At 36.5% G+C, this 14,534-nt stretch overlaps 2 protein-coding genes across 2 annotated transcripts in view; both read right to left on the bottom strand.

The window, feature by feature from the left end:
- Positions 1-5,337: 5,337 nt before the first annotated feature.
- LOC125096436 (growth/differentiation factor 9-like) lies at positions 5,338-6,254 on the bottom strand (the record flags this gene model as incomplete). Its single annotated transcript, XM_047723484.1, has 1 exon — positions 5,338-6,254. A coding segment is annotated over one exon (654 nt), but the record flags the coding sequence as incomplete, so codon positions are not given.
- Positions 6,255-7,782: 1,528 nt separating this feature from the next.
- LOC125096900 (T-cell receptor-associated transmembrane adapter 1) overlaps positions 7,783-14,534 on the bottom strand; it is a 43,460-nt gene continuing 36,708 nt past the window's right edge. The window contains exons 5-6 of the mRNA XM_047724032.1: positions 12,733-12,821; positions 7,783-9,443 (exon numbers count right to left, since the gene is read on the bottom strand). Of these exons, the coding sequence (XP_047579988.1) occupies positions 9,186-9,443; positions 12,733-12,821 (347 nt within the window). The 3' untranslated portion in view covers positions 7,783-9,185. The remainder of the gene's footprint in view (positions 9,444-12,732; positions 12,822-14,534) is intronic.

Here is a 14,534-nt window from a genome sequence, read left to right as displayed (position 1 = left end):
TATCTGATTAGTGATTAGTTATGGAGTCTTGAATCCCACTCTCTAGCAACTATCATCTTGTGTTTATTCTTAGTTTTTGTCCTTTGTAATCCTGCCTTGCTTCCCAAGGCCCCATTTCTGCCTTCTGGTATCCTTAGGGCTCTGCCTTCAGTAATGACTGTTTAATCTTCTGTGTACAGATTGGTTCAGTAGATGAGTTAACTGTCATGATTCCAGTATCCACCTCTGATCCAGGCAGTCTGACTTCTTAGGTAGTAAACTGTGAGTGGGTAGGGTGTTTTCCTATAGAGCAGGTTGGAGGAATGACAAGCAGCATTAAGGGAGCACCTGTACTGCATATGTATTCTTTCTTGTTCCAGTCTCTAAATTTTGATGTTTCCTATTTTTAGCATCTTAATATAAATTGTCTATTCTGTTAATCAAGTGAAGGAAAAACCTCAAAGAGAGATTTAAAGAATATTTTAAAACTAATCACCCTACTTTTACTTTGCCAGAAATAAGCCCTTTAATACCAAAGGGAAATGAGTTATTGCTCTTATTCTTGAGATTTGAGTTGAACTTTTTGGAACTTTAACATTCTCAGTGAAAATCTCGAGAGTCTGGAATTCATCTGTTTTTTAGTCACAGATTTTCTCTTTATTCCTGTCTGTACATTTTTTTCTTAGTTGAACTGTGAAAGCTTATAATGAGACTCCTTTGGGACATAAGCCCTGAGAACTGCCACAGGTAAAGTATATATATTCCCTTAATAATTGCATAATGATCAGTAATTCATAGCTTACTAATTAACATTTAAAAGACTACAGGTTTGGTTACAGAATTACACTAAATTATACTAAAAATATATTGTAGAATTACACTAAAGGGCTATGAGGTACTTGAAGTTTTACTTCTGTTCAACGTGAAATTACATGTTGGATTTACCTTCTCACTTGGATACATATACCCTCCCACCTTAAAGAGCTACAATCCAGACAAAATATATGAGACAATGGCACTCAAGACTTTGGACATCAGGTAAAGAAGGACAATGATCTCTGAAAGATGGGAATGGAAGTAAGGTGAACTCTGCTGCCATATCTTGTTGTCTAGAGGAAGTTTTCAGGCCCTGGAGCAGGTAGAGGGGTTGTGGTATTGTCCACTGATTCCCAGAACCGAGAAGATGAAACTTCATGTCAAGCCAAGAAGGTAGAGTTCTGGAGGGGAGAGAACTGTACCCAGAACTCTGAAGATGTGCAAAGAGTCCCCCTCGAGTATTTAGCTGAATACTGATCAGCACATGCATGTAAGAAAGCTACCAAAAGCTTGGGAGAAAGACCCGCCTTAAAAGAGAAAACAATGCCCATGGCTCACCCAAGACTGGGCAGAGTACCTGTTTTCCACAGCCAGAGTAGAACACCTCATAATTCGTGAGGGCCAGAGCTGCTTTCAAACTAAGTTAAATTTAGCCTATTGCTGAGGCAAGTCCTTCCTCTGGACCTGTCTAACAAAGTTTAAAAGCAAGACTCTACAGGGTGGCTCAGTCAGTTAAGCATTCAACTCTTGATTTCAGCTCAAGTTATGATCTCAGGGTCTTGAGATCAAGTCCCGAGTCAGGCTCCACGCTGAGCACAGTCTGCTTGAGATTTTCTCTCCCCTACCTTTGCCACTCTCTTTGCTCACACGCACTCTCCAGAGCTCTCTCTCTCAAATAAATAAATAAGTCTTAAAAAAAATAGATGTAATGAGCACTGGGTATGATATAAAACTGATGAAACACTGAGCTCTACCTATGAAACTAATAATATACTATATGTTAAGTAATTGAATTTAATAATTAAAAATAATATTTAGGGACACCAGGGTGGCTCCCATTAAGCTTCTGCCTTCAGCTCAGGTCATGATCCCAGGGTTCTGGAATTGACTCCTGTGTAGGGCTCTCTGCTCAGTGGAAAGCCTGCTTCTCCCTCTCCCACCCCCCACTGCTTGTGTTCCTTCTCTCACTGTCTCTCTGTCAAATAAATAAATACAATCTTTAAAAAAATAATAATATTTAACAAAAAAGAATTGAGGTCATAATGTTTCCTTTGAGTAAATCTTTATCATACTGCATAGGATTTTAGATATATTCTTTGCTTCATTTTTTTCTAGAAAATCTGTTATTCTAATTACAATTTTCTCATTGACCTAGAAGTTATGTTAGAAAATAACGGGGGAGCCTGAGTAAGTCAGTTAGTTAACTGTCTGCCTTCGGCACAGATGGTGATCCCAGGGTCCTGGGATCAGGCCCCATATTGGACTCCCTACTCATTGGGGAGCCTGCTTCTCCCTCTCCCTCTGCCGCTCCCCTTATTTGTGCTCTCTCTCTCTCTCTCTCTCTCTGTATGTCACATAAATAAATAAAATCTTTAAATTAAAAAAAGAAAGTGTTCTATAATTTTCAGATAGTTGAGGGAGTTTGGGGGTCAATCTTACTGATTTCTAGTTTCAATGGCCTATTAGTGAGCATACTTTTTTTTGCGAAATCTCTGCTCTTTATAATTTATGACTTTCCACTGTGACTAATACATGACTAATCTGGTAAACTTCCCAGAGACATATGAAAAGGATGTATGTTCTTTGTTTCTGATGTTAAAAATTCTAAAAATACCTGTTAAACTGAGCATGTTGATTTTATTATTTAGTCCTCTGTATTATAAGATCATTATTTGTTTACCTGACCCACGAAGTTTTTCAAACAGTGTATTAAAATGTCCAACTATAACTCTTTATTAAGTGTTTCTGTAGGCCTAGGAATTTTTTAAAAAAATATTTTCTTTATTTGAGAGAGAGAGTGTGAGAGAGAGAATATGAGAAGGGAGAGGGTCAGAGGGAGAATCAGACTCCCTGCTGAGTGGGGAGCCTGATGTGGGTCTTGATCCTGGGACTCTAGGATCATGACCTGAATCTGAAGGCAGTTGCTTAACAAACTGAGCCACACAGGAGCCCCTGTAAGCCTAGGAATTTTTACCTTAATATTGGATATATATCCTGTATTGTACATATATAAATGTATAATATTAATTGATACATTGTTTGTAGCTTTTACACAGACTTTTAAGTTACATAATAAAATACCCCATCTTAAAAAAAATACTAGGAATTTTAAAATGTAAGAAAATATAACCCATAATGAGGGAAATCTGTCAGTTGAAACTCAGAATGACAGAGATGGGGGCGCCTGGATGGCTCAGTGGTTAAAGCCTCTGCCTTCGGATCAGTTCATGATCTCATGGGGCTCTCTGCTCGGCGGGGAGCCTGCTTCCTCCTTCTCTCTCTGCCTGCCTCTCTGCCTATTTGTGATCTCTGTCTGTCAAATAAATAAATAAAATCTTTAAAAAAAATGACAGAGATGATAGAATTAGCAAATAAAAACATTATAACAGTTGTTAAAACTACACACAATATGTTCAAGAAGGAAGAAGAAAGGTTAGACATGTATGATAGAGATGTGAAAAATGAAGAAAAAATTACTTGAGCTGAATTTATAGAGGTAAAAACAAATTATCTGAGATTTAAAAGTATCCATCTTGGATTACTGGCAGATAAACATTTTAGAAGCAAAGACTAGTGACCTTGAAGACATAGCAAAAGAAACTACCCAAAATGGAACACAGAGAAAAGACTGAAATAAACATATCAGTGAAATGTAGGAGATTTGCAAGTGATTGAAGATCTTGAAAATGAGTTGTGGGCAGGGAACAGGAAAAATATTTAAAGAAATATTGGTTATTTTTCTCCATATTTGATGAAAACTATAAATACACAGATTCAAGATGCTCAACAATCTCCTAACACAAGACACATAAAAACAAACAAACAAAAACTACTCCGAGGCATATTGTTTAAAATCAGTGAGGAGGAAAATCTTAAAACAATCAGAGAAAATAAATAACAGAGGAACAAAGACAAATATGACACTAGAGTTTTTCTTCAGAAAAATGTAACTGAGAAAACAGTAAAGCAATATCTTTAAAATACTGAAAGAAATATATAGTCAACTCAATCATAAATTTTTTTACCCAGAGAAAATATCTTTCAAAAATGAAGGCAAGTAGAGGCTTTTTCAGATATGTAGGAGCTGGAGGAATTAATCACCAGTAGACTTGTTCTAAAAAAAATGTTTAAGAAAGTCCCTTAAGCTGAAGAATAATGATACTAGCTAGATAGAAGCTTGGATCTACACAAAGGATTGAAGAGTTCTGGAAATGTTAAATACAGGGATAAGCATGACAATATTTATTTTTATTTAAATCTTTAAAAAAGAGAATTGGCCTTATTAAAGGAAATAACATGGATAATTCCTTATTAAGAGAAAAATAATAACAATATGTAAAATAAAGAAAACCCAGAGCACAAAAGTCGGAATAGAATTGCACCATTTTAAGGTTCTTATACTATACCAAAGTAGTAGTATATCACTTGAATGTAGACTGTGATAAGTTTAAGGTGTTTTTCATAGGGGTGCCTGGTGTGGCTCAGTCAGTTTAGCCTCTGCCTTTGGTTCATGATCCCAGAGTCCTGGGATGGAGCCCCATGTGGGTCTCCCTCCCCAACGAGGAGCCTACTTTTCCCTCTTCTCCCTGCTCTCTCTTGTTATCTCTTTCTCTCTCCATAACTAAATAAAATCTTTTTGAAAAAGATGTTTATTATAAACCCCAAGCAATCACTAAAATGACACAACAACAAACTTCTAACTAATAATCTATCAATGAAGATAAAATAGAGTCATAAAAATATACCAATGTACAGTTGCCCTTTGAACTGCATGGGTTTGGTTATATGCAGATTTTTTTTTATAAAGTATAGTATTGTAACTATATTTTCTCTTTCTTGCAATTTTCTTAATATTTTCTCAGGTTTATTTTATTGTAAGAATATAGTATGTAATACACACAACATACAAAATACATGTTAGCAGACTGTTTACATTTATTGGTAAAGCTTTCAGTCAACAGGAGGCTATTACTGGTTAAGTTTTGGGGGGGTCAAAGTTTTATGTTGGTTTTTGACTGTGTTGGGGGTTGTGCCTCTAGCTCTTGTATTGTTCATGTATCAATATATAGATATATATAGAAGATATAGAAGAAGTCATAAAAAGATAGAAAGGATGAATGAAAAATAGAAGACAAATAAAAACAGAGATCAAGAGTATTGCTTTGAACCCAACCGTATCAATAACTGCATTAAATTTTTTTTTTAATGCCACTGAGAGGGATTTATTCTTCCATTAAATAAAACAATAGCCCTCTGAACTGTTCATTTAGAGCCGCAATTCCAACCAAGATTTACATTAAGATTTTTTTTCTTATATCAAAAACAAGACTCCAATGCAAAGGAAAAAAAATCGCTCAGGAACAAAAATTTAAAGCCCTCCAAAGAAAGTTCTTTTACATTTGAAAATAAAGGCAGATGTTACTACTGTACACTGATGGAGGCCCCAGGATGTGCTCACAACAGCCTTACACCTCACAGAGCGGGTTATAGCCATTTGACACAGCGCTCTCCCTCGAAGGCACAGAGAGGCACACAGTGTGTCCTTTGCAGAAGAGGCTCAAGGTTTTAGCTTACAGAACCGTATGTTAACGACAGGTGCACTGAGTGGCTATCATGTCTTCATATTCTTTGTAAGCGATTGAGCCATCTGGCTCAATGGTCAGAACACTGAGAGGGTTGTATTTAGCAGGAACACATGACGGTCTTGGCACTGAGGAGTCGAGCTTCTCATGGATGATGTTTTGCACCATGGTGTGAACTGGTGAGCCATACCGATATCCAACTGCCCTGGGACACTCCCTTTTGCAGTATCGAGTGTTGTATCTGTGCGGGGCCACGATCCAGTTGTCCCACTTCAGCTGGCTGAAGCTAAGCCTGAAGTCATGGAGCTCGCACTCGTGTTGGGGAAAAAGAAACTGTTTAAAGTACTCACTCAGATTCAAAGAAGCTGGAACCAGAGGCTTGTTCAATGCCAAGCTGACAGTTTCCCGACCTCTCCGGTGATGGGAAGATCTTACACCCTCTGCCGACCCTTCTCCCTTGGAGCAGACAGACAGACCACCATTCTGGTCAGCACGCTGTGAAGGCCTCCGTTGGTAGCGAAGGGAATACCACCCGTGATAAGCCTGAGCACTTGTGTCATTCAGATATAAAAGCAGTGAGGGGGGCACCAGAAGAGTCACGTTAAATGGCTTGTCCCAGGCTGAAGAATCCTGCCGCTGGCCTCTCTCGCAGGCCAATTAAATGTCATAGATTATCAGATTGGATTAAAAAAAGTAAAATAAACTACATGCTGCTTATAAAAATGCATTTTAAATAGAGAGCGTACAGAAGACTTGAAAAGCTTTATCAACCAAGTTAACCTAATTGGCATTTATAGAATATTCTATCTAATAAAAATAGACTATGCATTCTTTTCAAGTGTGTATCATCATTCACCAAGATAGACTATATTCTGGGCATTTAAGGAAGCCTCAATAAATTTGGGATTCAAATCATATGCTTTCTTATCACAATGGAATTAAATTCAAAATCAATAACAAAAAAGATCTGGAAACTCTTCAAATACTTGGAATTAAATAACACACTTCTAAACAACCAATAGGCCAAAGAAGGAACCAAAGGGAAATTACAAATACTTGAAATTAAAATAACAACACAATATATCAAAATTTGTGGAAGATTTGTGAAACCAGATGTCCATTTTAGACAAGAAGAAAAGTCTCATTACTGACCTCAGCTTCTACCTTGAGAAGCTAAAAAAGAACAGATGAAAACACAATAAACAGAAGAAATAATATAGATCAGAGGGCAAATTGGTGAAACAGAAAATATAAAAACGATAGAAAGATTATGTGAATGGTGACTGGTTCTTTGAGGAAGGAAAAAAGTTGATCAATCTCTAACTAGACAGATGGGGGGCGGGGAGAAGCAAATTCCCAGTATCAAAGAGAAGTTAAATCACCAGATTCTATAGATATTAAAAGGACAGTATGGGAATATTTTGAACAACTTCATGCTAATAAATTAAACAACTTAGATGAGAGGGATACACTCCCCCAAAGATACAAACTAACACATTCACTCAACAGGAAATAGATGACTTGAATAGGCTTTTATTTATTAAGGAATATAGATTTCTCATTAAAAACCTTCCAAATTATCAGTCGTCAAGTACATTTGAAACATAAAACTCAAAATATTGAGTGGAATTCAAATGATATAAACCAGAGGCAAAAATTCAAATATCTTTAGGCTCTAGGTAAATAATACAAGTGAATGATGAGATCAGTTATGGGAAAAAGTAACTGCCAAAAATATATTCAAACTTTATTTTTACTAAATCATGGTATGTATAAAAATGTAACACAAATGTATAATAGCAAATATTTTGAAAATTTAAAGTCAATATATACTTATTATTTCTTATGTTTTTATGCTTCTTCTCTAAAATTGGAAACCCAATTCTTTTCTTCTGCCCTTAGACATTAAGAGTTTTTAGATTTTTTTTCATGGTTTGTGGACAACTTCAGAGATTTTACTTTAGCACTGGCATTTAATTTTATGCCAGTTCATAACAGAAAACAATCACTGACAGATGTTGGTACTTCCAAGTATGGACAGAGTTCTTCCACAACATGCTCTTCCTTCCTCTCTCTCTTTACATGGGTGGCTCCTCATTGTCAGTTCTCAGAATTAAAATGTTCTCTTCAGAGATGCCCTTCTCTCCATCATTATTTCTCATTCTTGTATTTTCTTAGTTATATATTTTTTTACTAGTACTGATACTTTATTAACCTGATACTCATCTTTTCTACCCATTTATAACTCCATGGGAGCAGGGCCTACCTTGTTTTACGTCTATTTCCCTCATTGTACACGACTTCTAACTTAACGCCTCTGCTACACTAGGAACTCAACAAAGAACTGAAGAAAGAATGAATAAAATCCACTAGGCTGTGGTTAGAGGGCAGGACACCTCACATGTATACTTTCCTTGGTCAGTGATGACTTGAGACCCAATTAAACTCCTATTCCAAATGGAAAGATAACAGAGAGATTTTTTTTTAAACAACATTTTGGAGGGCAGTTTAGGAATTTAAATTGGACACATAACTTGACCAAACTCTTGACCTTTTAGAAACATATTCGAGGGAGACTCACTATGTACACCTTTTAAAGCAACAGTTCTTTTCCCGGGCATTTAGTCTTGAGAAGTCAGGTAAGTGTGTAAGCACCGGTGGGGATGCATTCTCACTGCAATATTATTTGTAAAAGTGAAAATCAGAACTTGGAAATGAGCTCACTGTACTTTCAAATTATTTGGATAAATTCTAATGTAGTCATCAATGAGATGCTATGTAGGCATTAAAATGATAATGTATAACTGTATTTAGTTATAGTTAAAAAATAAGGAAAATAAATCTCCAATATATTAAGTGGGAAAAGTTTAAATAATATGTATAAAATAATCACTCCCTTTTCTTGGTAAAAAAGAAAAAAAGAAAGAAAACTGATGTATGCTTGTATATATGGATAGTTGCTCATTGTAATTATCTCTGGCTAGTGTGATATCCAACTTCTTTTGTATATTTGTCTATTGTTATAGGGAGCACGCACTAACTTTATAATAATTTTTAAAAGCAATAAAGATACTTCCATTTCAGAGCAATTCTTCTTAAGAAGATTCTTCCACTTCTTGTAGGAATGTATTTAATGTCCCATGTCTTTCGATCAGAAATTTCCTTCAATTAAGGGATGTTACGTGGATGAAAAAGGATGAAATATTTTTTTAAAAGGTGGCTTTTATTTTTCTTTCAATGTGTTCTAGAATATACTTGTGCTTAAAACTTTTGTTTTGTTTGTTTTATTTCTCTGAGTATTCAGTATTGTCGGTGAAGTTATGACTCCATAATTAGGCTCTGTGTGCAGACTTGATTTTATTTTACATTTTACGACTTAGGCATTTGTTAAGCAAATTCAAATAACTGATTTTCATGGCATTACGTTTGGTGTGCAAGAACATAAGCTCTGGATAAGAGGTCAGCCACCATCTCACTAACAAATGATGTAGATCGTCACCCTCCCAAATCATGTCGTGTCGTATAGGGATTTTGTTGGCTTTAACATCTCCAGTAAGAGCTGGATTATTGAGCTCGATCACAGTCCATCTAGTTTATAGATTCTTTCTTCGCACGAATCAATCCAAACAATCGGATGGGATCATCATGAACATTTTCCTCTATTTCCTGGCTCTCAAGTGGGAAATTGTTTACCGAAGTGACCTTGGAAAGGCTGGCATCCCCTGCGTGTAACTGCCCATCTTCATCCTTGTCTAACAAATTACCGTTCTCCTTCTTGGGCACCCTGCTCTTCCCCCCACAGCTGTGATCCAATGAGGCATAGAGCATCTGTCCTTCCTCGGTTGCCTAAAAAGAAAGTCACGTTCATTTTTCATTGTTATCTCATTCTTGGACGACTGCTGGGAATTTCTAAGATCTGTGAAAAACAAGCAGCTGTTTTCTGGGCTTTGGCTACCTTGTTTTGCCAAATTGGTCAGGTAGGATGACAACAAAAAACAATAGTCAACCAAGACTTTTGAGTATAAAAATGCTTAGATGAAACTTTTGTGTGTGTATTTTTGTTTCTTATACACAAAATATACATGAATATTTTATTTTTTAAACAATTTTATTTATGTATTTACTTATTTGTCAGAGAGAGTGTGCACACACAAGCAGGTTCCCTCCTTGTGCATCAGGCAGGAGCCCGATGTGGGACTTGATCCCAGGGCCCCGGGATCATGACCTGAGCTAAAGGCAGACACTTAACCAACTGAGCCACCCAGGCATCCCATGCACAAGCATTTAGATGGACTCTCACATGCCTCTCCCCCTGCCTTCACCTTAGGTAGCTCTTGCCCTGTGTTGCTTTCATCAAGTGACAATACTCCAATTTGTTAAACCAGAACAAGCATAATAGGAAGGAATTAAATGAATCTCAAAATCTACTTTGCATATGTTTAAGTACTGGTCATTTGATGGTACCCACAAAAGTCCCCACTTTTTCTACATTTCTTGAGATTCAGAAGTATAAAGTACAAAGATTCAGAAGTATAAAGATGACAATATCCATTTCTGTGACTGGCATCTGGCAAGAATTATAGTTTTCCATCTTCCCCCATTATTTCTTTCTTGCCTGCCAGACCCCAGGTTCCCTTTGAGGTCATTTTAGGCTGGACTTAGAGATCTTTATTTCTGTACTTATAACTAAAAGCATTTCAAATAATGTATGTTTGGTCAACAGTTGGTCAACTTTATCAAGTGCTGCAGAATTCAAAGAATGTGAGTCCTGAGAAAGGATCACAGATTGTACACAAGTCACTTGTGACTTCCAGAGTGTGGTTTCAGCTGAGTGTATGGGTGGAAAAAATATAGCCAGGAGTAAAAGAATGTGTATCTATGAAAACAGTCAAGGAAAGTAAGAATCAGCTTAAGAATCAGAGAGAAACACAGGTAGAAGTCAAATTTCGTTGTTTTGTTTGTTTTTGTTTTTAAGTATTGGGATGATTTGTGCAGATTGGTAGGTAAATAGTAATGATTCTTTTTAAAGAAAAGATTGAAAATGGAGACAATTAATTGAAGGTGCAAGATCTTGAAAGCAGTAGAGGAAATGATCAAGAGCATAAATTGTTATTGGCTTGGAAAAGGAGAGTGGATACTTCTGACATAGAAGGGAAAGGTTAAGATTGGTGGGAGACTGGGACATGAAGAGGAGAGGAATAAGCTCACAATTGTGTCCCTCTCTTTGTTTTATGATACAGGAACTCTATGGACTCGTTTTCTTAATTAGGTTTCCTGATGAACTCTTCCTAGTTGATGGTAGACGTAGATATTGAAATTACAACTTCTGAACTGTGCCTATCATTTTTAAAGGGCAAGGAGCTGATTTCTTTTTCCAACAAACAGACACTTTACCCATAAAGCTCTCTGCATAATATAGAGCGCTCTTGTAATTGACCAAAGTAAGTCTTGTAGTAGCAAACTGGGTAGTGATTTTGATGATCATGATCATTCTAATAAAATGGAATTGAGCAAATATAAAGAAATTATGTTTAATTTGTGAAACTAAATTTGTGAGAAGGATGTAATAGAATAAAGGGTAATATCCTTAGAAGTATCTTTAAATACATAATTTATAAAATAGCAGACTTTTAAGACATTTTAAGCTTTGCACAATTTCCACTTGAGTAAAAACCAGATGCACCACAATTCATATGTAATAAGTAGCAACTTTTATTATGAATTTTCAACTCTTTTACAATTAAGGTGCTGTGAATCTCTACATTTCAGATGGTGTGGTTATATTTTAGCTTTCCCTAAGAGGTTTTCTCTTTATTATATTGGATTTAGCAATTTGTATTAGAAGGCTTTTATACGTTTTATCTAAAATTTTTTTTGCCATTAATGGACCATCAGATGACAGATTTGTGCATCAGAAAGTGACTTCATAGTCCGTTTAAACCTTACCACATCTTGGTTTCTTAAAGACTTCAAGAATTCTGACTTCTTGGTGGATTCATATAGAGGAAAGGAGACAAATCCTATCTTAGTGGGAAGTTTTCAAGATGTGACCCATCTTAGGGAGGAGAATTTTTTCTGTTAGGCAGGACTAAGTTTAGATTCTCTTTCTACTTAGTACCTGAGTGCTTTAGGGTAAGTTTTTCATCCTTCTCAAGCCTCTGTCAAATGGGAGAAATAATGCTGTTTCCTTCATAAAACTCAAGATGATAATACATGTAAAACACATATGATAAGGCCTGACACATAACGACCATGTAGGAAATGCTGGCTGGCCCTCTGACTATTTCTAGGGAATAGCAAGAGAACACATAATTGAGGGGACAAGATCCAGAAGGGAAAGAAAAAAGAACTCTTTTAACAGAAATTTGTAACATGTCAACAGCATGCATATGAAAAATTATGAATGGTTTCTGGTAAAATCAGTGCTATGTCTGAGGAAGTTGAACTGATTGTGGTAGGAAAAGGAAAAACTATCCATTTCTTCTAGGGTCTTCACATATTTCTGCTTACATTTATGTCCTCCCTAACCCAAATAAGATATGTGAAAATCTCTTGCCATTAGTCCATAGCCATAGAACTTGTGTTAAAATTTATACTCAGTTGCCTTATAAAATAGAAATATGGTCTTTTATATCTAGCTAATTTATCTTTTAACTAAAAGAACTGTCTCTCTGTGTCTCTGCCTCCCTCTCCCTTATTCCCTCCCATTCTCTCTTTTTTCTCTCTCCCTCCCTCTCCCCTTCTCCCCCTGCCCCCATAAATTCCTGATACCTAGGTCTTATGAGCATTATATAAGTGTAAAATTTCATGTTTATCTTTGTGATGTACCCAATTTTTTTTTCAATCTGAAAGAAAAAGCTTAGTTGATTAAGAAGAGAATCTATTTTTCCCTTTAACCTATTGCCTTTGTAATGCTATACACTTTGGACTTCTTGAGTGTGGTTCTGAGTACTGTTTATCTGTCTTTGAGGTTCCCTTTAGAGCTTAGGTCCCAGAACTTGACACTGAATTGGCCTGTAAAACCACAGACCGCTTCAGATACGAATCAGAATGTGCTGCTCTTAGATTCTTGAAACATGCAGCCATGCTGTGATCGAGGCTGAGCCTGACCCTTAATACCGACAACAAAACTCACCTGTGCAGGCAGGGTCACTTCTTGCAGTTTATTTGTACATCTCTCTGGTCGAGCCTTCATTTGTTCATAACAATTTTCATCCACTGGTTCTTGGGGGTTTAAAAGATCATGATTTACAATGGAAAAATAAAAAATGCTGGCACAAATAAAAATACATGACCCAAACCATACTTAGCTGTACATGTGAAACCCCCAAGAATCATTCGACTTGTCTTTTTTGGTGGAGACGCAAAAAAGTGAGGAAGCACAAACCATTTTCTGCAGATCAGAATGTGAAGAAGTCTTTTACCTCAGAGAGTTAATAATAAGACAAAAGAAGGTCACTCGGGATAAGGACTAGATCATATTAATTTATGCCATTGTACGACATGACAGGCTCAACTTCAGTTTCCATTTGAATGATATAGAGATCCCATGTGTTTGCTTATATTTGTGTGTGATTGCAAAAGGTCATGGCGGCAGAGTGCAGGGCACATGCACAGATGATTGCAATTTGGTTATTTTCCCCATGAGCAAGAGGTTTTACTCAGAGGCATTTAAACATCTCTATTTTTTAAAAAGAATGTTTAGATCCTGTTTTTTGTCCCATAAATCAGTGACAGCACAGGCTGTTTTGGGGGGTCTGGAGCTCTGTAATGCTGGTCCTAACTATTTAGGGTTTTTGTGCAGTGTCCAATAGCGGCAGACCTGAAGTCATTTCATCCTGTGGGAACATGCTTATTAAACCATCCATCCCTTTCTTCCCCCACATATGTATGTTTGAAAGGGAGAAGATAGAAAGTGACTCATAGGATGGCCAGTCACCTGGCAGAAATGTGGATTGCACTGATTTGATCCCATAGGAAAAACGATATATTCACTATAGTGCAAGTTATCTTATAATCAATCATTCAACCCCTTCGGAAAAGAACAGAGTGATGTTTTTCGAAGTATGGTCCATGGAAAACGTGCATTAGACTTACTGGAAATTTGTCAACTAGTAAATTCCTAAACCCTATTTCTAAACATTACTGAATCAGAATGTGTGGGGTGGCACCAATGCCCCCCTTAGATACTGAAATTGCAGATGTGGTGGGCTTTGCACCACCAGAGTACAGAAGAATTGAAATCTCAAATATTACATGTGGGCACAATGATTCTGCAGGGTGAAGCAGGAGAGTAAATTATCTTTAACAAGATAGTCCTAAAAAATAGTTCTGATTTCTCAGAGCACAGAGATTAGAAGATACTTTAAAAGAAAGGGGAAGACAAAGATTAAATACATTTTTAATAATTAAATAAAATTTTGAATCCTTTAGTTATTCCTAACTTTAGGAGAATTGCATATTCAGAGATTTAGATAGCTTAGATTTGATATACAGAGTTTCAGATAGTTTAGTCCGTTTCTGGAAATCTTGGTTAACCCCCAATTCATGAATGAATTGAAGCACTTGAGGGTGCAAGGATGAATGTGTTAGCATTTAGCCTCATGGCTTCTCTCATCAGAGTTCTGGGATCAGATCATGATTGTCTGCCTTAAGGAATTTAGTGGCATTTTGTTTGGGATGGTTGGGATGTTTCAAGTAATAAGGGATGCTGGGAATTGAAAAGTACTTGTTACCTAAGAATAAAAAATGTATAAACTAGTCAGTGGTGATTTAGCTCTTCTCTTTACCCACTTGCCATCGATGTAGCCCTAGGTTCTTTGCTTAACAGGAGCAGTTAAAACAAGGGGAACCAAAGAACATGCTCCTTGTTCCAGATTATTCACTATAGATTTGCTTTTGTAGACAGAGTGCAGGACTCTGTTTCCCTGAGCCATT

This window comes from Lutra lutra, chromosome 1 (assembly GCF_902655055.1).
Source record: "Lutra lutra chromosome 1, mLutLut1.2, whole genome shotgun sequence".
NCBI classification, from domain to species: Eukaryota; Metazoa; Chordata; class Mammalia; order Carnivora; family Mustelidae; genus Lutra; species Lutra lutra.
This window is presented reverse-complemented; position numbering and strand designations above follow the sequence as displayed.